This window comes from Anas acuta, chromosome 26, assembly GCF_963932015.1.
Source record: "Anas acuta chromosome 26, bAnaAcu1.1, whole genome shotgun sequence".
NCBI lineage: Eukaryota > Metazoa > Chordata > Aves > Anseriformes > Anatidae > Anas > Anas acuta.
Window position 1 is genome coordinate 775,289 of NC_089004.1, and position 21,429 is coordinate 796,717.

Here is a 21,429-nt window from a genome sequence, read left to right on the forward strand (position 1 = left end):
TGGCTGAGGGATCAGTGCCGCTGAGTGCAGCATGGCTGAGACTGCATGGATGGTGTCCCATGACCCCAGTGCTTTCTGTGAAATGCAGGGCAGCTGAAATCTCTCCCCTCCCCTTTCCAGTTCCTTTAGCACTGACATGACAGCCACCAGTGGTGACAATGGTGCAGCCATGAAGGTGACATGATCAAAGGACAAGCCACTGTGCGCTTACAGAATGAACTGTTCCAAAGCCTGGCTAATCAAGGGAGGGAGACATAGGAATTTAGGGCAATTTACCTCTGATCTCCATGCCCCTTTTACTCTGGGCAGTGAGGACAGAGGCTGGTTAGCTCTAATTCCCATGCAGTCACCACAAGGCATCTCTAGCCCAGGCAAGGCCTGGTGGGAGTATGCAGAAATGTGCTGTTACCAACCATGACAAAGAGGGTGACATTGGTGGGTCCCAAGGCCTCCAGGGACTCAGGCTCGTCTGGGGACCTCCTGTAGTGGAATGTGGTGCCTGCGATGTCAAAGCGTCGTGGCGGGTCGATGGAGAGCTTCCCGTTGATGTAGTATTCGCCACCCTCCCCTCTCAGCGCTGCCAGGACAGGGGAGGAAGGGTCAGCAGAAAGACTGAACATGTGCCCATGTCCAGTGTTGGCCACAGGCTTCTTATCTTCTGGGCTTAGAGCCCTGTTATGTGGGAGGGGAAATATCCTTGGCCTCATTTAACAGGGCAGGAATAGGTGGGGCAAAGAAAACAGATGCCTGAGTCAAAATCATGCAGAAAGTCACAAGCAGAGAGGGGACCGATGCACTCATCCACTCGGTCTCAGCCTCCCTGTCACCACCCTGCAGAAGGATGATGCTGCAGGGAGCTGTGCCACCTACGGCAGTGGGGACACCTGGCAGCACGACGAGCTGGTGGCCACAAAGTCAGGCTCAAATCCAGCTGTGCAAACTGGATCTTGGCTGCTGGGGCTACTGGAAAAGGCTGGTCCCCAGCTGCCTGGCTGCGGTTGCTGATGGGAGTCACTAGAGGGAGATCGACTCTTGCTCTCACCCGCTCCCACTCCCATTCCCACGCTCGCCCTGCTTGTGCTGCGCCACCAGCAGCGTCCACATCTGGCTGGCACTGCCATGATGCTCTGGGGCAGGGAGAGTGTTTGGGACTGATGAGGATGGAAGATGCACCTTCCCGTCTCACCTGGAGTACAGGGACAGCTCCTGCAGTGGGAGACACTGGTGGCAGCAGTAGAAAGTGCCATGAGCTTGAGCTGTGCCTCCAGTACACAGAAATCCAACTCGGACAGCCATGAGGAGTACCCAGTTTACCCAGAGCATCCCCAAACACAGCAGAAAGGGCCAGCCTGGAGGAACACTGCCAGGACAGCCTCACTGCCACCTCCCACTGGCTCCTGATCCTGGAGAGTTGCTGCAGAGGCACCCGAGCAAGCTCCCTACCCACCCCTCCGCAATTGCTGCCCATCACACAGACGACAGAAAGGGAAGACAAAAAAAAGCCCGTTAGAAAAACAGTGAGCCAGAGTCTGGCTGGAAAATTGAGCCCAAGGAAAATGTGAGCAGGTCTATTTTTAATCCCCAGCCCAACATGCTGGCGGAGGGGGGAATGCCAAGGAACAACAGGCAGTGCCAGGAACAGCGGGGTGTGAGGTTTGCTCAGGGTTACGCTGCTGAACAGTGAGCACAGGACAGAGGCAAAGCCATGGTGAGATGGGGCTGTGTGTACCACAGGCGGCCCTGCCAGCATCCCCTGTTGCCCTCCTCTGACCCCACACCATGCTGGGACCCCCTTGCTGAACAGGAGGTTTTCTGTTCTGGGCCTTTCTCATACCCTGCCAACAGCAGGGCAAAGGGCAGGCCAAGCAGTCTCTGTCTGGGATTTCAACCCCTTCTCACCTAGGTAGTTGATGGAGAGGTTCACCTCCCGGATGTCAATGTGGACGGAACCCTTGGGAATCTGGATCACCTCCTCGTAACCTGCGATACACCATGAGGTGATGAAAAGAGATGTTGAGCCTCTGAGCCCACCGTCAACACCATTCTGCACTAGATGGGAGTACGTGCCATCCCGTGACATGTGGGTTAAAACATTAAACAAGATACTGGCAGTGCCAAGGTGTTTGTTTAGCCACCCATCACAGTTAAACAGAATGGGGAGGAGGGCAGGAATTTGACACTTTGTGCCAGTGGTGGCTGGGATGTGGCTTGGTCAGCAAAGGGTGATATGCTCCCTGCTTTCAGCCTGGTCCTACCCTTTGGGCTGGTTCCCTGGGATGTCCCTGCCTGTTCCATGCGTCCCTAGGAGCACTGAAGCCAAGATGCCCCTAGTGAGGAGGGGCCCCAGGATGGGTGACACTGGTTGTGCTGGCAGGGCTGCTGCACCCTACCTCCCTCCGGCAGGGACTGGTTGAAGATGCCCTCGACGGTCTCGCAGGAACTGCCATCTCCCCCGCATACACGGCACTTGTCCTCCTTCACATCAGAGCCCAGGACACGGTCACAGCCCACATGCTGGAAGAAGGAGCAGCGGGCAATTAGTGAACCTGGTGGGGCCCTGTCCTCCCACACCCCAGCTGCAGTGTCCCAGGAGCAGGGAACTCCCCGGACTCTGTTTCGCTCCCCTCCATTGCCCTGGCATGCCCCGGTCTGCAGACACATGCAGAGCAGAGGCATGCCCACGCTGCCTCTACCCGCGTTGGCTCTGCCCTTGTCTCAAGCCCATCCCAAAGCCCAGCTGCACCTTGCACTCCCCATTGACACAGATGTCATTGGAGTCCTGCCGGCACGGCGTCCCATCCACCACAGCTGCGGCTCTCTCCGTGTAGAAGTTGAAGCCCTCAGCCAAGCAGTTGAGGGAACAGGCTTTCACACCCCCTAGGAAAGAGGTGGAGGTTTAAATGATGCCACTGAGGAGAAAGAGAAAGGATGTGGAGAGACAGACCTTGCCCTCGATCTCCCCATGGGCTCATCCTGCACCTGGCCTGGCTGCTCAGCTCCAGGTGACCAGGAGGACGTCCCCACCATGAGGAGGGGCTCATGGAGATACCAAGACATCTTCATAGTGATCAGCACCAAGCCATGACCCTTGAACCAGATGCTGACACATGGTGAGACACTGTCCTTTCTGCACATCCTGAGGAACTATGTGATGGGGAATGAAACAATCTGACCTGCTTTTACGTGGTATCAGTCACTCCTGGGCCACCTGGCACTTTACGAAGGCTGTTGTGGCACTCGTGCCCACTTTACAGGCAGGGAAATTGAGGCAGAAGTTCTAAAGCAACTTGTCTAAGATCAGGCCAAAAGCTAGAACGAACTGTCTCTTTAGTTCCAGTCCAGTTTCTCAGCCACTACACGACACAGCCAGAGAAAGCATTTCTTTCTGTCCAGAACTGGTGGGAACTGAGCCATTCACAGCAGAGAAGGTGACAGAAGTATGAGGAGGAAGGGGAAGGATGCTCAAGTTACAGCTGAAATACCTGCTTCATAGCAGCCTTTGCCAAAGTACCAGCTAAAGAACAAAAAAGCTGGGTATCTGGATATTTGCTTACGGTGCTTGGAAACAGGACTGGTTATGGAGGAAGGAAACTGGAAGGAGAGACCTGAGCACAGCAGTTTCCTCTCTGCTGTCATTGGATTTTAGTGAACAGCCCAAGGAGATCCAACAGCATGCAGGACCCTGGCAGAGAGCAAGTCTTGGCAGTTTGCTTCTGCAGGCACCGGCTGCAGACACAAGCTGCCTCCCAGAGCTGGGAAGCCCCTAAGTTGTAGCAACCGAAATCTTAAAAATCTGCAAGTCGTTATTGCACATCAAAGGGCAGATGGAGGGGAAGGGTGGCCCAGCTGTGCCTGGGAGCACCCGAATGCAGCTAGGGGGAAGGAAGAAGAGTGAAGCTGGGGGAGGGAGGAACAGGAGGAGACATGAGAGGGGAATTCAGCTGCTTGGAGGCATGCTGTCAAGCAGGATGCCTGGGCAAGCCCCTGGAAAAGGTACATCAACCCTTCTTCTGGAGAGCCAAACGCTCTGCAGCACCCTGGGCTCTCTCCTGCCTCTGAGGGAGCACCAGAGCCACCAGGAGGGACAGCAGGCATGGCCCTGAGAACTCATGGCCATCTGCCATGGCACGCCTGCGCCCCAGGTCTGCCCTGCCAGGCCTCAGGTGTAAAACATCAGTGGCAGGGTTAACAGCACGAGCCACACACCCGTAGCATCCACAGAGCACAAGCTGGTCCTCAGCACAAGCCTCTGCAGGCGTTCAGCAGTGGATGCGCAGGCTCTGCAGTGCCTGAACTATCTGTGCAGAGGTGGGTGTCCCGCGGAAGAAGAGCCTACTTCCAGAAAGTGACTGGGACCTCCTTAGTGTGCCCAGTGAAAGTTACAAGTTCACTGGCAACTGAGGAATAAGCTGCAGACCCAACCATACAGCCCTGAACAGCACAGGATCTGCCACAAGCTCTGTACAAATCCCAGCCTGCTGCCCCCAGGTAGGTGAAACCCCTGGGCACTTCTCAGTGTGCTCCTTGGTTTTGGGATGAGCAGTGTGAGGTCAGTAAGAGCCAGGTCTGCTGCAGGTACTGTCTACCTGCTACGCTGTGCCTCAGAGGATGTTTTGTTCCTCCTGCCTGCCCTGTCCCATAGAAGAATTAAAGTGCATTACAATTTATAATGAGCAATCTCCTGTTTTCTGCAAGCCCCTGCTCCTCCCTATCCCTCTCCCAGCCCCATGAGCCATTTCTCTCTCCCTTGGCTCTTGCATCTGCCAAGAGCAAAATGAATAACTAAGCGAATAAAACAAAATAAACAAACAATTAAAGCTGCATTCCACAAGGTATCTGCTGACTGCTGGGCTCTGAAAGGCTGAGCTCAGCACTTCTCACTGGGGCTGTCTTTCGCTCCTGGGGTCTGGGCTCCAGGGCCGTTATAAATCACCGCCAGGAAAACATGCCGTACTGGCCCCACACAAAACCCAACCTCAGCGTGCCAGTGACCCGGCAGCTGGCGCCAGGCTTCCAGTGGTGGCTTCATCCCTTCCCAAATTCCCTGTGGGACTGGTGCCCTCCTCCCCTCCCAGCTGCAGGGTGTGGGTGCTGTGTGGTTGGGAGGTTTCCCATCTAGCAAGGGACATTGCTGTGGGGCTGGCGTCTGATGGCTCTGATGGGTGGTGGATGGCACAGGCACCCTCGCACTGCCGCGCCTTTTGGCGATGGGGTGGCTGGAGGGTGCAGCACTGAAGGCAGTGGCCAAGCTCAGCAGGGGGAAGAGGCCCAGCCAGAGTGGTGAACGTCTCCTGGCACGGGGACACAGGCTCAAAAGCAACCTGCAGAGCACAGTCACTACCAGCTGGAAGGCAGATGAGTGCCCGTGCTGCAAAGTCCTGCCATATCACTCAGACTTGGGCAAATAAATCTGTTGGGAAGGGTGACAGTGTTGATCCTTTAATGCTGCCACAGTCCCAGCTGACCCGAGGGCCCAGCGTGGACAGCCCACACCAAAAGCTGATGCTGCTAACGCTGACAGGGGTCTGCCAGGCAGGTGGGGGTCAGGACACATCTCTCTATGAAAGCTGGGAGCTGGCACTTGACAACTTGACATCCCCCCCCCACCCGACCAGTCTGAGGAGCTGCCACTTCCAGCCCCTTTACTTGTGTGAATGGGGACACATCACTTTCCTGCCTAGTGCTTCAGTTTCCCCCTTGACACTGCAGGGAAAGACACTGATACCCTTTGACATCAAATAAGTGAAGTTTCAGTGCCAAATAACATATTCCCTCATGACCATTAGGCAAAGCCAATCTGGATAGCTGACACAGGGAACTCCCAGATCCCTTCTAGATGTGGACACAATCACAGCCTCCTGAGAAGAAGACAGATTTCATCACCTTATTTTATAGGAGAGGACGCAGGGAGAGGAAGGGGCTTATTTGAGAGCCAAAGCAGAAATCAGTCACCACCAGATTCAGATACATAGGCCAACATGCAGCTGTCCAGCTGTCCCCTGGGCTCAGGCTGGTACTCAGACCACTGGGAATGAGAGAGGTCCAAGCAAGGGCATATCCAGCCTGTGGGTTTATCTTCCACCTTGGCATCCATTGGGGTCTTTGTGTGACTTACTGCTTTGCAATTTTATTACATTTTTATTGATCCATCCCCTGCAGCCTCAGCACATCTGCTCCGGCTGCAGGAGCCCCACTGGGAGGTGTGCTTATTTACACAGCTGTGAAGGATTTCCCCAGTCAAGTTCATTAACTACATGAAGGAGACGCACTGTTCTTTCTCATTATTAAGAGATTTTGGCCACAGAGGCCTCCTCCCGCCCCCTCTCCTTGCTAGACACTTTGCAGGACACACAAGGACTGAACTCGGAAGAGGGGAGCACTGCTCTCTGCAGGATCCCCCAGTTCAGATCCCTTCTGCTCGTTTGGAAGCCGAAGCTTTACCTGGCTGCCCCTTTCCTCCCCCACTGGATACCAGACACTACCAGGGAAAAGAGCCCTGGACAAAACACAGCGGCACTTTGCATTGCTTTAACAACTCACTTTTCTTGTTTTTGTGTTTGCTCACTCAATAATTAAGAACTAGTCAGACTCCAGGAAAGAAGCTAAACATCTCCAACACTGCTGGAATTGGTTCTGGCAGAACAAAGAAGTTAAAGAGCAAATTGCACAGAGATGAGTGATAAAGGGCAGGGGCATGGCACGACAGCCATGGCCCTGCACTGGAAGAGAAGCCTGTCAATCTGCAGTCGTGTGAAGGGAAGGCAACACGCCACAGGGACACAGCCTGCAGGACCTGGACCCACAGAGTGACTAGCTGTCCACCAGTCCACTTGGACTACCAGACTTGTCCCTGCAGAGAGCAGGGAAGTCAAAGCCCCACATGACTCTGGCCCAGCTCTGTGCAGCACCAGACCCTGCAGCACTCACCTCCCCGGTATGTCTTCCAGGTGTAGTACTTCCCTCGGAAAGGGACATTATCAAACTCAGCGCACTGCAGCTCTCGGAAGTCCTGGGAGCCCGGCGGGCAGTCCTGCAGCCACAGAGCCAGAGATTAGCATGTTGGTGAGAGCAGCTGCCTTATCTGCTAGGGCAGGAGCTGCTACAGGGCTCCCAGCAGTGACTAGCACCAGCCCTTCAAGGAGATGGACACCAGCTCTGACAACAGGTCAGTGCTGTAGTATGGCAGGAGCAACCTCCTCATAAAGCTAAACACTATTTGAAGACTAATGGCATGAACTGTTGGCTCCCAGCTGGCCTGTCTGCAGATGCAATGCTTGCTCTTGCAAGCAGTCGTTTAAAAGCTAGACGCATTACGGAGGCCTCTATTTTCCTTGCTAACAGCCCATGGACATTAAAGCTATCATTTCCCAGGTCCAAAGCTTAATTATGCTTCCTTGCAGCACACGTATTTCTCCTTCCTCCCCTTGAGGAGGAAGCCCCGCCCCTGGGAAACCTGGTGTTATTAACAGTCTTTCATCAGCGGCTCTCACCCCACTGGGCTTGCACTCAGAGCACAAAGCAGCCGCTGTTCTGTAGGTGCTGGAAGCCTCCAATCTCTCTGTGTTTTCCATGTTATCTTTTTGGGCCCCTTTTTGATGCTGAAGCCCTGCAGGTCCATACCACCCACCTGCCCTCTGAAGGCGGTACTCAGCAGGCATGCACCGTCCTGCTCAGCTTTTCCCACCTTGGCATCACTGCCAACACAGCACAGCTCGTCCCCACCCAGCCCCACAGCCTTGTTCCTGGGTCCCACAACAGCACCTAACACCCCACAGTCACATAGAAGGAGCTTATTGCTACCTCCCTGCTGTGGCACAGGGCTCCCAAAGTCCTTCTCACCCCCCGCTGCTCCTCTCTGCAATCCTGACGGTACTCACGTCGGTGTTACAGGACCGGTAGCGCTTCCGCTCTCCCAGGCAGTACTTGCCTCCAATCGTGGGCCTGACAAATCAAGGATGAGAGGAGAAAAGCAGCTCAGGAGAGTGAGTCAGTGCTAGTAGCAGTTGGCTGCTCCAACCCTGTGGGAACACCATGGCTTTTCCCTCCCTGCTCTGTTGCAAGGAACAGTCCTGCCTGGAGAAATCCACACGCTCAGCTTCAAGTGTGCAATAGAACTGTCCGAGCAGCTTTGGGTCTGTCACTGCAGACCCACTGCCAAATGTGACAGTAACAAGCTGTCTTTGAAAGCAGCACGTGGCTAGAGCTGAAATTTACACACAGGAGCTGAGACTCAGCAAGCTCAGTCCTTCCCAGTCTACACTGAAACTGGGCGCAGGGCTTTTGGGTGCCATCTTCCCCATCAACCTGAGCAGCGGTACCACAGAGCCAGGACAAGGCAGGGCTGCACCAACAAAGCTGCATCAACATACACCTACCGCGGGCTGTCGCAGTGGCGAATGGATGATGATACGCCTCCACCACACGTCCTGCTGCACTCTCCCCAGGACGACCAGGCTCCCCAGGCACCATCCACGCCTTCTGGTCGGGTGCCGAAGGGCACACATTCCCTCTTGTAGCACCACTGGGGAGAGACAGAGCTTCAAAGACCCTGAGCACACGTTCTCCTACTCCTAGATAGCTTCCTGGCCTCCATTGGGCATGGGAGGCTGTTCAGGGCTGCCATCTGATGATCCCTCAAAATCTGAACTCTGAGCTGCACTGGCCTTGGAGCCAAGTTTGTTGCTGCAGAGGGCACCAGCCTCTCCCTTGGCACCTTCTTGTCTGAGTCACAGTGTCACCACATGTATGCGCTGCATACTTGGGGTTAGCAGGGATGCTCATGCAAACTTGCCTCTGAAATATTTCTCTTGGACCTGGAACAGATCCTGCACCCCCTGGAGTCAACAGTGATGCAAGGAGAAGGACATTGCCAGACCCGCTGCCGTTCTCTGGGCATGATGCCGGACACCATGCCTTGGGGGCCGAGATAATCCCAGGAAGGAAGAAACTGCTGTGTGCTCTTTCCAGGGCCTGATAACCCACCCTGGAGCTACTGGCACAGCCTCTCCAGCTCCTTTCAAGCCAGGCTCTCCACGGGTAGTGCAGTCGGCAGAGAAAAATAAACCAGGGCCTCCCAGGACGCCCAGCTGGCGACCCACTTGTACAGCCGCACGCTTCCAAAGGTGTAACGCTGTGCAGAGATGCTCAGCAGGTGTGGCCCTTCTGGGGTCCCTGCTGATGGCCTGGCTGCAGCTCTAGGCTACAGGTGCAGGGACTGCTGCTTCTGCAAGCAGAGCCTGGCAGCCTGCAGACCCCACAACCTCCAAAAGCATCAGCGATCAGCTCTGCCCCAGCTCTCTCTCCTGCAGTGAGCACAAAGACATGCATTGCTGCAAGACCAGATAGGTCTTGGGGCACACCAAGAAAGAGAAAAGAAATCCAAAACAAAGGACATTTGTCAGGGAATGACCCAGCAAGACCAGGAACCTTCTGTCTGAGTACCACAAACTCATCCTATCTCTCCTTTAATTTTGCATAACTTGATTGGTTTCTGCAACCTATTCTTTCCCTCCATTCTCCTCAGCTAACTGGGGGATGCCAAGGCAGAGCTCAGAGCTGCTCCAGCCACAGATGAGGTCTGAGGGCTCAGCGGGCAGGCGGGCACATGGAGCGGCTACACAGGAGCCACCAGCCAGCAGCTCCTGCTGGCAAAGGTGCAGAGACTTAAAGCAAAAGTGCATTTAGTTACATTAGCCATGCAAATAAAACCACTTCTGAAACATGAATTAATACAAAAGGATAAACTGAAGCACCGGATGGTAACTGGGGGTTCAGACTGATTCCCTGTCTTCAATGGGAATAGATTCTGAGTTCTGGGTGCTCTGAATACTTTCACTTCACTTATCCTAGGACTTCTGAGGAACCCTGGTTAGAAAACGAGTACATGGGGGTAAAAATAGATATTTGAAAGAGGGGAAAGCTAGTTAAAAATCACTAGGAGAAAAAATTGCCATTGTATACAGTGAATCTCAAGCAGCAGGGATGTTCAGCCCCAGGAGCTGTCTAATCCCCTTCGATTGAATTTCCAGTAGAACTAAGCCAACTGTTTGCAAAGAATAATGCATTTGTCAAAGCCATCTGCTTTTCTGCACACAAACTTCTCCATCTTCTTAAGGATTTTAATTTTTTTCTTGAATTTCTTGGGAATTAGTTTTTCCTCTAGTGGAAAAACATATGTCCATTTTATGGTGAATGTCCCAACCCTGATTCTCCATTGTCCCAATTATTATTTACAGCTTCCAAAGGCACTGTGAGTCATTAATACTTTGTTTTAATAGTTTCACACTCACTCTGTGCTGGTGCAAGTGGGTCTTGGAGCTACAGGGAAGGAGAGATGAAAGATTTTCAAGTCAAAACTATTTCAAAATACATGGCCATGAAAAATCCCACCTTCCTCTCTCAACTGAGTGTGAAAAATGAAGGTCTAACGATACTAGCCTTAGTTTTTCACAAGTAGATATAAAACATGTTACTAAACTATCAACCATTCTGAGGAATCTGAGGCAAAATCACTCTTCTCGGGACACCCATGAGGCCCCAGCAGACCTGAAAACAAAACACTTGCCTAAAGCATTTGCCATTGCCTGACACTGCATCACTGTACCTCTCAGGTGAGACCGAGCAGCTGACTGGAGAAGGGACTTCGTGTAATGTATTTCTAGCAATATTTGAGTGTGATTAGGGGTGCTGGCTGTCCCTGGCACACCCAAGCTCTCTGTGCATTGCTGGGGAGGGTGGGGGTTCCTGCAGGCTCTCGAAGCCAGGGGGAGGACAGTCTGGCGGGCGCTCTTGAATCAGCTCCATGCTCATCAATGCAAACAATAATCACAGTTATTGCTGGACGAGAGATTCAACCACTGTCAACTCGCCACGGTGCCCCAGGCATCCTTACCCCCTTTTCAATGGTGTTGGTTTGGCATATGGTCCCCTCTGCAGCAGGGATGCTGTTGGTTATGCAGCGGTTGCTTTTACTCAGACACCATAACTCACTGCAGACTTCCTGCAAAGAGAGAGATTTTGGGGGAGAGAGAGAGAGGGAGGAAGAAAGAGACAAAGACACAGAGCCAAGGTTAGGATTCACCCGTGCTGAGGCTGCAAGGCTGGGACAGCAGCACACTGGGGCAGCGAGTCCCCTCTCCAGGGCTCAGGGACATTTCCTTTACTGGGTCTTCACTCTGGAGGCTGAGCACAAGGGCCCGTCTGCAGTGCCTGTCCTGAGCATCCCTCTGCCAGGTGGATGCAGATCTGCCTCTGCGGGAAGCTGGGGCTCCTGGGGAATGTGAGCACGGCACAGATGGCTTAATGTCACATATGCCATCTCCTCCTTCAGGAGCGCACTGCTAGTCAGGGTTAGATCACCTTGTGTTCTCGTACTCTCCAGCCAGCCTAACAGTGCTAAAAGGAAGACCCCTCTGGAAGATTCATGGCTGCTTTCAGGATAGTAAGAACAATGCCAGGTACTGCACTAGCCCCTGAGCAGCTCCAGAAGTGGGCATTTCAGCTTGCTGTCTCTGTTAGGTCCTGGGTGCAGCTGGGTCCATGGAGTGAAAAGGGCTGGGGACTCCAGACCTTCTTCACAGAGGTTTCCTGAGATGCAGATCCTGAGCTCTGGCCCACCCTGACCTCTTGGAGCACAAGCAGATAAAAAACTTCCCATGGCTGCTCCAGTTCGTCTACTAGTCAATTCAAAACCCACCCAAATATTAGGTCCATGTCTGAGACTCTGAAAATTCATCACAGCTGCTAAACCAGAAAGCCCACGTCCTTTGAACCTGCTTTGCCACAAAATGAGCCAGAGTGGACTTCAAGTCCTGCAGACTGCAAAGGAGCAGCTAAAAAGCAGAGCTGAGTTTCAAGCCTGACCAACACCCTGATCTTATCTTACTGAAATAAGACTTCGGAAAACTTCCTGCTTTACAGAGAGAGCAGCTTGCTGTGACTTTGGTTATACTTGAAGGTATTAAACAGATTTGCATTGTCGATAAATGATATTGAGCCATGAGAGCAGAGCCCTAGCAGTCCCAGTTGTTGCTCATGTGCTCCAGCTCCCTGGGGCCACTGGCCATGCTGATGGTGCATGCCAACCTATGTTCTGTGCTGCATGCTTGGGTGCTGGCACAGTGACTGCCTGGCTGCCAGCTGGCTCCACAGCAGCACGACCCCACCACAGCCCTGCTGGTCAGGTAGCAGCTCATTCATTGCAGCTCTCAGGCTGGCTTTAGCCCTCCAGCAAGGAATTCCTTGGCCCCAACAAAGGCTGTGCTCTGAACAGTAACTGATACTCCCCATAGGATGAACTGATTCAATGACTGGGAATCCTCTGTGCTGGTACCAAGAGGGGTGAAAATACAAGCCCAGGAGTTTTGCTCTTCCCTCTTGTTCATGGGGCTGCATGCACAGAGCGGCACAGGGTGATATAACTTAGGGAAAACACTGCAAGTCTGCACCACAGAACTCAGTTCCAAAACGCAACAGGGTTTTGGTTTCTACCTCTGTCACCAAAGCCCAGCTACAACTGGTTTTAACCAAGGAAAGGATCGTCTCTCCCAACTTACAAAGTCATCCATCCCTTCATATTGTGCTTGTGGAACCAGTACAACTATTGGGAAGTAAAAGCTCCTGTTTTTCTACTGTCACCACCAGAAAGGACTTCCAGCTTCAACAGTTACATCTGTTCACTTTGTCCTCATTGATTTTGTTAATAATCTGCTCTGTACTGGCATGGGAATGGAGTAGGCCAGGAAAGAAAGGTATGCTGATGTGTTTGGACCATCCCCCTTGAGTTCATTTATATGGGACATGGGATGAGTGGATGTACACATTTGCACAGATTTCTATACTCTTGAGCCCTTCTGCTCTTTGGGCTTCTCCCAGGCATGCATGACAGGCTGGGCTAGAAGGGTCATCACAAGGACATCTCGTGCTTTTGTGATCCTTGTGTATACACAGGAAGAGCCCACCCTAGTTAAAAATGATCTGGGAAACAAGCATGTAAACGTGGCAACTTTCCATTCCACTGCCTCTGGGTCAGATGAGGAGGGGCACTGACTGCAGTCAGCAGTGGGTGGATACATACACATTCATACCCATCAGACAAGACAGATGCCCACTTATCTCACTGCTGGATCCTCTGCTTTCTCTAGGGGAAAGTGGATGCTTTATGGAGTTCAGTCAGCCCTTTAGTGCACACACATCTCCATTACCACTACACTCAGATAGCTGGCAATGACCTGTTTGTTAAATACAGCAAAATGTCAGGCTGAGAGTCAGGAAGACGCTTTCTCCTGAAACCATCTTTCCTTTCAGTGGTTTCCTGTATTCAGCTATCAAGGGATGGCAGTGTGGTGGTGGGGTGGCTTAGGTGGACAGCTGTCCCTCAGGCATACTGCAGCACATCAACCCGCCTCACCTGGAAGAAAGAAGATTCTCCTCCTAAGTCAGTGCGTGCAGTGTAATGACTTCTAGTAAGGCTTACAAAAAATATGCGCGTACTAAATCCCCAGTGACAGAGGAGTCTGGGGGCAGAGACTGCAGCTTGGCTTTCAGCTGCAGCCCTTGGGGTCCAGCAGCAACCAAGGTATTAGGCAGAGGCAAAAGATCTTTTCCCATGGGACTAATCTGATGGAAACTGAGCTGTGCCCAACATTTGTGGACATGGCATGACCTCCTTTGTCCTCTCAAAGGGAAGCAAGGTGAAAAGCTCACAGGGAACGTGCAAAAGTGCCCTTCATTACAAGCAGGACAGGAAAGCGATGTGGGCAGCAGAGGAACGGCCCCATGGCCCTTTGCAGCCCCAGTCCTCCATCCCCTGGGAACAGATAGTAAAGCAGGAAGGCTCTCTACCCCGTATTTACACTGGCGAGATTTAACTCCGTACTGGAAACGGCACTGCTCATCTGCATCGTAGGCCTGTCCTGGAGCCACTGTTGGGTAGATAAAGTCTTGCTTGGGAGGAGCGTTGTTCAGACATAATCCCATCCCAGAGCTAGAAAAAAGAGACAAGAATCAGAGTGTGGAAAGGCTTTTGGGAAAGCGTAGTGGTGGAGGACCAGCAGCATGCCTGGCTCTGAGCTCTCATACTGTTTTGGGGGATAATTTTACTGGCTTCCAGTAAGAAAACCTCTGGGCATAATCAGTGCTGAGAAAGTGCTCTAAAATCTTTCTGTCTGCATCCTCAGGGCTGGGCTTTGGGAAGCACATTCAGCACACGCGACTCTAGAAGGTTTAATCTGAAGGTTTGCAGGCTATTGCCAGCCACCGGCTGTTCTGCCTGATCCAGGTCTGGCAGATCACACGTGGCAGCAGGCAGGTGGGTGCGAGTCAGGACTCCGCGCTGCTTGCAGAGGCTGGGGGACAGTGGAGCCATTGCTCTCCCACCATACAGCTGCGGATCCTTGGCTGAGAGAGGCTGGAGGTGCTGAGCACGGAGAGCCCCTGCTCTCCAAGCTCATCCTGCATGCCAGAGCTTTGTAGGAATGTCCAAATTTTGCAAGAAACACGCCTTTCCCTCCCCCTTCCTCACTGTTCTAAGCTTCCCTTAAATCACGGCCCCCGTCACCACTCCCCCGGCCCCAAGTCCCAGGGTCTCACACACACCACGGCCCAGGCACAGAGGAGACTCCCCGGGCCGTGCTGTTGCGCGGGGGCGGTGAGAGTGAACTGCAGAGGAGGCCGCCATGAACTTGCCGTCCGCTGGTGGCCCCGCCGAGACCTCAGGGTTACCCAAGGACAACAGCCTCAGCCACAATGCTTTCCCGGCGCTCTCCGTGCAACACGCCTGGCCGCGCATCCAGGGGTCAAAGGCGAGGAGGGCAGGTTTTGCTGCAGCCAAACATGAGCCGCTGGATGTGGAATTTGGTGATAAGCTGCACTGCTCCGGCCAAGTCTTCCAGGACAGAGGGGCATAAAGCAGCCCCTCGGGAAGGTCTGCCATTGTTGCCCCTCTCGTGTTACAACAGCAACGTCTCAGCTTTGGTCTGTGTCAATAAGGGTTTGGTATTCAGACATCCCTGCGTCTGCTCCTGTCACAATGACCCTACACACTGGCTTCTTCCAATTGTAATGAAAGTTCTGTCTAGTCCTTCTGTTACATAGTGCCTGTGTCCTCCCAGAAACCTCAGCAAAACTGACCCTGACTGCTTGTTTTTTGATGGAAACCCTGGGGGCTGCCTGAACTTTTGACAAAGAGATCTGGGCTGCAGAGGTGCGACCTAGACAAGGTGGCAACATCACAACCTTGGGACTTAGGAGCCTAAATTCCTTCTCCTGAATCCTGAATGTGCTTTGGAAAAAAATAAAAAAAAAATCTTAAGTGCCTTATTCACCTTGAAACTCTCCTCCTCAATGTCTGGAGAAGCTGCACACACATTGCAGAACCAGTCCTGTCTCCAGATCCTCCTTCCCCACCTTCCCTGTGATTTCTGGCTGAACTTCAGAAATGTCCAAATGCCTCCAGAAGCTACTGATTTATTTGTAGTTTCTGGAAGTAGGGAACCTAAATAAAGGTCTCACAGCTGCACTGTAAATAGCGTTAGTATTGTTAGCAGAAAAGTCTAAGGGAAGGAAAGAAAGCACATGCCTCTTGGGACGGGATGAGGTGCTGGGAGACAAGACAGAAGGTGCATGGGCTGTGTGCTTTGGGGGCTTTTCTTTTGCTTTACCCACTCCTCACAAGGGACAGTGAAAGGCTGGAGATGTGTACTGGTTGTGAGGTGGAAGGAAGGGCAAGGTGAGATGGATTCCTTACTCCAGGAAGCTGGTGATATAATCCCTGCTGCACGTAGACCATACAAATGGGTTGGTCTTCATGGTGATGTGAGCAGCCATCAGTTTGGCTGTTTCTTGCCCACGGGAGCCACAGCTGTTGCCGACCCCATCATGATTCATGCCAAACCTAGAAAGCATCACCAAGGCATTAGAGAGATGATAAGTTACTGTGTTTTCAACACATCAGGATCATCCACAAGGAGGATTTTACAACTCTTCATGGCAGGAACAGACCAACAGGAACCTTTCTCCATGATGGCCACCCTCAGGGACTCTTCCGGCACGGTACTCACGTGTGGCCAATCTCGTGGGCAATGGTGAAGGCTGTGGCCAGCCCAATGTCCTCATTGATGCTGCAGCTTCGTTCTCGTTCGCACATCCCACCCACAGGGGCCAGGCCTAGGAAAGCCAGATGGAAAAGTTCCATAGGGCCAGCACAAAGTATCTGTCGCACTGGGGGACTAAATGATGCACTTCATGCTCACTAACACCAAACACAGCCTAACAAGTTTCTTCATACTGGTTTCACTGGTCTTTGGGATGAAGCCATGGGTATTATGGACTGTGGGTACATGGTCACTCAGCACTGACAATAGTTCTGACAACAGGTTCCAAAATGCTAAAGATGGGTCAAAACCCACTGAATTTCATATCCAAAACCTCTGTCTGTGTGCAGAGGAAGAGCAGTCCTTGTCACAGAACCAGCACTGTTGGTGGGGGAACAGGGGACAGTTTTGCCAGGAACCTGGGATCAGCCACACCAGCACTTGGGCATCCAAACCCTGTCAGGGAAGCCTGGACAACTGCGTAACCTGGGATCCAGCCTGAGCATCTGCATTTAGTTGTGGCTGACACCCACCACAATCAGAAATCCACCTTAACTCCACCTGGAGAGCTGGACAAGGAGGGTTGGGATTGTGGCAGTGGATTCCCCTGAGCCCCTGCCCATACCCTGTCCCACTACCACAGGCTGCGCCCCACTGCTCAGGGCTGGGGAAGAGACAGTCTCCATTACAGGAATGGGTTGAGCTGTCACAGCCCCTCCAGCCTCCACCTCTCCCAGGTACCACAGCCGCACCAGGTCAGAGATCCACCGACTTTTCCTTTTTAACTGCAGTGATTCACAGCAATAATCCCTCCCTGACTGCTTAGTCTAGACCAGGGCAAGACAAATTAGGAGCTACAGCCAGAGAGAGCTGCAGGGTCTGTCTGTGTCTAGCAGCTTAAATAAAGAACTCCCTTTATAGTCATCACAAAGAAGTCTTATTTCTCTCTGCTAAGCCAGGAATACTCCACTAGGCTATGGACCAGCCCTAGATGCGAGTGGTTCTTAATCATCAGGCTGGACCTGACCCAGGGATATAATGGAGAAGCGTTCCAGAGCCCATCCGTTCTCCGGGTTGCTGCTTTTAGTGTTTACAGAAGAGAGAAGGCTACATGTCCTAGCAGGCTGGAAACTGTGTTCCTGTTCCTTACTCTGCTCCTGGCGCTTGAGGTAGCATTGGGCGAGTGCTTCCCCTTCTCCTGCTCATTAGAAAATGTGGGTGGCACAGCCCTCCCTCACCACACTCCTGAAGATATACACGCTGGTGAGAAGTGCTGCCGAAGGGACAGCCCTCGTCACTGCATGAGAGTCTGACAGCAAAACGCTACCTACCCAGGGTGCCGCAGGGCTTATTCTTGTAGATGCAAATGTCGTATCTGCAAAGAGAAGGAGAAGGCAGCATTACGACCATATACAGTTTTGGCGACCCCAAAATCTTTTGCGGACACATCTCAGTTTTACTATTGCTTTCACATACAAATCAGCAAACATGGCTCACATAACGCTTCTGGAATAGAAAGTACAGACTGTAACAGGTAAGAGATGCCTCTGATCCATATTTTGCAATGCTCACTTTCCCCAGGCTGAGACGCACTGTGTTTTTTTAAGGATCCTGCGTATTCGTCACTTAACTACAGAGCAGCGCTGGATGGGGTCAGAGGTTCGTTTTTGATGAAACGCAGTGAGCCAGCAGGGACAACACCATTCCAGCCTTGAAGCTCTGTGGGTTTGGCTGGATGGTCCAGCACTGCTCACGAGCATCCAGCACACTCCTGTGAGCCAGCCACTTCTCTTCAGGGAAGCATCAGGCTCACTGAACTGCCCCAGATGATGTGGACAGGGTCAGCCTCATGTCTGTAGACTTAGGTCTGTTGCAGTAATTTGTATCAATCAAATATGTAGTTTTGATTTTATTTTTTAAAACAAGAAAAAATTCAATTTGAAAATGTTTCATTTCACAATTCACTTTAGTTTCATTAAAATGCTAAAGTGATTTTTTACATTTTTTTTTCAGTTTAGATCTTTACTGAGAATTTTCCAAACAAATTCAATATGGCTTGATTCAAGATGACTCTTCCCTCTGTCCCTGGCCTCCACTTCTAGCCATTGCATCAAGGAATTGACTGTTTGCACATCATTAGCTGCCTACAAGGAAAAGCTAAATGAGGACAGCAAAGTAAAACCTCTTCCAAACCAAAATGCAGTACCCTTGCAAAAGGACACTGGCAGCATCTTCAGAAGATACCTGTTTGAGCCAGAGGGTGAATATCATTATTTAACTGTGGAGATGAGCTGCATGCTCTCCCTGCCTTTGTTTACATACCTTCTCCATGTCCTGCACTGTCCTCAGACTCAAACATTTGGGTCTTTGTAAAGCCTTGGTTGAAAGAGGCAACGTTACGCTCAAATCCACATGGAGTCAGCAGGCAGGGGGGCCAGTGGCAGCAGTTGGGTTGCTGGCATTGCTCCTTGACCACGAGGTGCATTTCAACCTGAGCACGAGCTGGGCTTGGGACAGCAAGGCTGCTGATGGTGGTGTGGGCCTGGGGGACTCCTGCAGGAGCAGCAGGACCTTCTGACACCACTCACCCCTGTGGACCCACAGGGCCAAAAGCAGGGAAGAAGCAAGCTGACAGCACATGACATGCTAAGTGCAACATGTTCCTGATGATGGCTCATGTCCCTTTGGTCCTTGGTGCTCTCTGGAAGTGTCCAAACCTTTCACCCCAGCAGGAAACTGAGTGAGTGAAAAACATTTGTTGCTTTCTTTCAGGCGGATACGTGAAAGCCTTCCGAGGCTCTGATTTGACACGTCTCCGCAAGAGAAAAAAGCCCGCAGCTCAGCAAGATGTTATCAGGAGACAGGAATTTATTAGTGATGGGGCCGGATGTGCTGGTGTTGTCCAAGCAGCCAGGCGGCGAGTTGCTGAGGGTTAGCTCGAACATCTGGTGCAAGGCTGAAGAATTCGGAGTCGGCGTTCGCGTCCTGCACGTGTGGAGGAAAAGCAGAGGCTGCAGCCCTGGGAGGGTGAGGATGGGGCCAAGGAGGCCCTTTGTATGCTCCCCCCTGGTGCTGCAAGGCTCTCAAGGGCTCCCTGGGACGCACGCAGCTCCTGCTGCCACTGGGAACCAGAGTGTGAGCATAGCACCAGCAGCAAAAACAGCTGCTGCTTGGAGGCTCCCCTCTTCAGCACTTCCATTGTATGGTTTTCCTTCATTACTTTGAGAAGAAAACGATAGTGCAACCAAATCTTGCCTCTGGGGTTCTTCCTCAGGCTGCTGCCCCTCTGCCCAAGCAGCATTTATGTGGCCACTGTCTCTGGTACCCAGGGTGCAGCTGGTGTCCAGGTGCTGAGAGCTGGCTTCCTGGCACCTTCCATCCTCCCAGCCATCCCCTCCATGTGCTTCATCCTTCCAGCTTTCTCTTCATCATCCTCTGCCCTTCCAGCCATCCCTCTGCACCCTCTGCTGTTCCAGACTGAAGCATCTATCTATTCTGACAGGAATTATTTGTCCTGCATGTGCAGTTTCAGATGTCTTCATCCAGCTCAGGAGGTCTAATCCAACAGCCAGCTTAACCTGCTGCCCTAGACTGTTGGTACAGGAGTGGAGAGAGACAAGAGTCTCCAGGACAAGACTGCTCTTCTCCCAAGGAAGATGGGATTAAGTCACTTCAACAGTGATCTATCAGCTACCAAGGAGAGAGCTCAGCCCTACACATAGGCACCTAAAATGTGGTGAGGCAGATCCAGTACTGGCTGCAGATATTCCATCATTGTTGTGATGCTCAGGTCTCACTTATATCCTCTTCTCCATTCATCACAGTGGAGGCAGATCAGGCTCTCTGTCTTAGTAGGATGCTTGATGTCCAAAGGCTCTGGGGTGGGTTCCCACGCACACCAAACACTGCTGTAGATTGTGCTCCATGGATTGTGCTGTAGATTGTGCTCCATGGTGCACAAATACCTGTGGCTGCAAACTAAGCTCCTTGAGAGCACAAGGAAGATGGAGGGAAGACAAAGGAGGAGGAGGATGGTTATCTGAACTGCAGCAATCTGTATTGCTGCAAGGGAACTGGTGCATGGCCGGTCTGAGGAACAGCCACTGCCAGGCCAGCTTGTGGGCGAGTATATGAGAGGGAAACTTTGGATGAACTGCTTGGACAGAAGCCAGCTGTACAGAAGACACCCCCCATGAGCACTGCCAAGGCTGGGATCAGACTTACCTGGTGATCAGCACTGCAGTGTCGTGGTTGGCTATGCCATTCTCAGGGATAGCATTCCCGTTGCCATTCCTGTTCACAATGGATTTCTGCCACTTGCAGAAGCTGTCCAGGGATTTTCCAGCATGGTGGTTAATCTCCAGTGTGGGCTGGAATGGAAGCAATACAACAGCATGTTCCCAGAGAAGATCTGATATGAAGGCACTGATGACTTCCATGTCAGCACAGCACTGAAATCAGTCCAGATGCCCTCAGCCTTTAACAGAGGCCATGAGGAAGCAAGACTTTAGGGGGAACTAAAGCTCCTTAAACCTCCCTAAAGCCACCTTATCATAAAACCAGCCCTCAGACACCCAGAGGTTCCCAGCCCAAAGTCTGAAACCAGGCCCCAGCTGCCTTTGGGAGGGTATGGTGTACCCAGCAGACTGCACTTGGGGGACCTCCTGGGGGTGCCATCCAGAAAGAACACATAGTCCTGCAAAGGGAGTGCAGCAGCATGATGGAAGCAGCTTGGCAAAGCCCACCTTACCTGATCCTCAGTGAGGAGAATCAGCCGGGTCACCAGGATATTGACAATATTGCCCAGACTCGAGTCCTGGAAAAGTTTGGCAACCTGACCTCCAAGAAACAAGAAAAGACGAGTCTTAAAAATGAGCTCACTAGCTGAGTGGCGGTGCAGTCAGCTGTGAGCAGGCACACGTTGGGCACCCGCCAGAGGCAAACAGCGCCGATCATCTCCATGAGTCGTAGGTCTAAACACAATCCCTTCTAGGAAGTAGATACAGAATGAGATACCATGTTACTATTTGAACAGCAAAACTTTCTAAACCACGTTCAGACCGTGATGTCTCCTTCTGGGAAGCCTGCAACAATGAAGGTGGGAACCTGCAGCACCTGTTCCTTGTCCATAGCTCAGGTGAGGAAGCCCTGTGGTTCTGGTATTATGCAGGCATGGGGATGAAGCTTTGCTGATTGCCCATCAGCAGGGAACCAGACAGCACACGGTGGGTGTTTTACAGCAGATGAAACAGTTAGAAACTGTATTGTTTTAAAATCTGGCATCTGCTTTAGAAATGCAAACTGAGGAAGCCATGAAAAGAGATCCTGCAGAGGACAG

The 21,429-nt window shown here is 52.2% G+C and overlaps 1 protein-coding gene across 3 annotated transcripts in view; it reads right to left on the reverse strand.

Annotated features, from left to right (window-relative positions):
* The window catches only part of ADAMTS10 (ADAM metallopeptidase with thrombospondin type 1 motif 10), a 58,619-nt gene that overhangs the window by 6,211 nt on the left and 30,979 nt on the right, over positions 1-21,429 (reverse strand). For all 3 annotated transcript variants that reach the window (XM_068661337.1, XM_068661336.1, XM_068661338.1), the window contains 14 exons: positions 20,842-20,925; positions 20,316-20,461; positions 17,423-17,466; positions 16,059-16,164; positions 15,746-15,892; positions 13,843-13,984; positions 10,892-10,999; positions 8,376-8,521; positions 7,878-7,941; positions 6,928-7,030; positions 2,744-2,877; positions 2,391-2,514; positions 1,900-1,980; positions 414-577 (listed from right to left, as the gene is read on the reverse strand). In XM_068661337.1, coding sequence (XP_068517438.1) covers positions 414-577; positions 1,900-1,980; positions 2,391-2,514; positions 2,744-2,877; positions 6,928-7,030; positions 7,878-7,941; positions 8,376-8,521; positions 10,892-10,999; positions 13,843-13,984; positions 15,746-15,892; positions 16,059-16,164; positions 17,423-17,466; positions 20,316-20,461; positions 20,842-20,925 — 1,593 coding nt within the window. The remainder of the gene's footprint in view (positions 1-413; positions 578-1,899; positions 1,981-2,390; positions 2,515-2,743; positions 2,878-6,927; positions 7,031-7,877; positions 7,942-8,375; positions 8,522-10,891; positions 11,000-13,842; positions 13,985-15,745; positions 15,893-16,058; positions 16,165-17,422; positions 17,467-20,315; positions 20,462-20,841; positions 20,926-21,429) is intronic.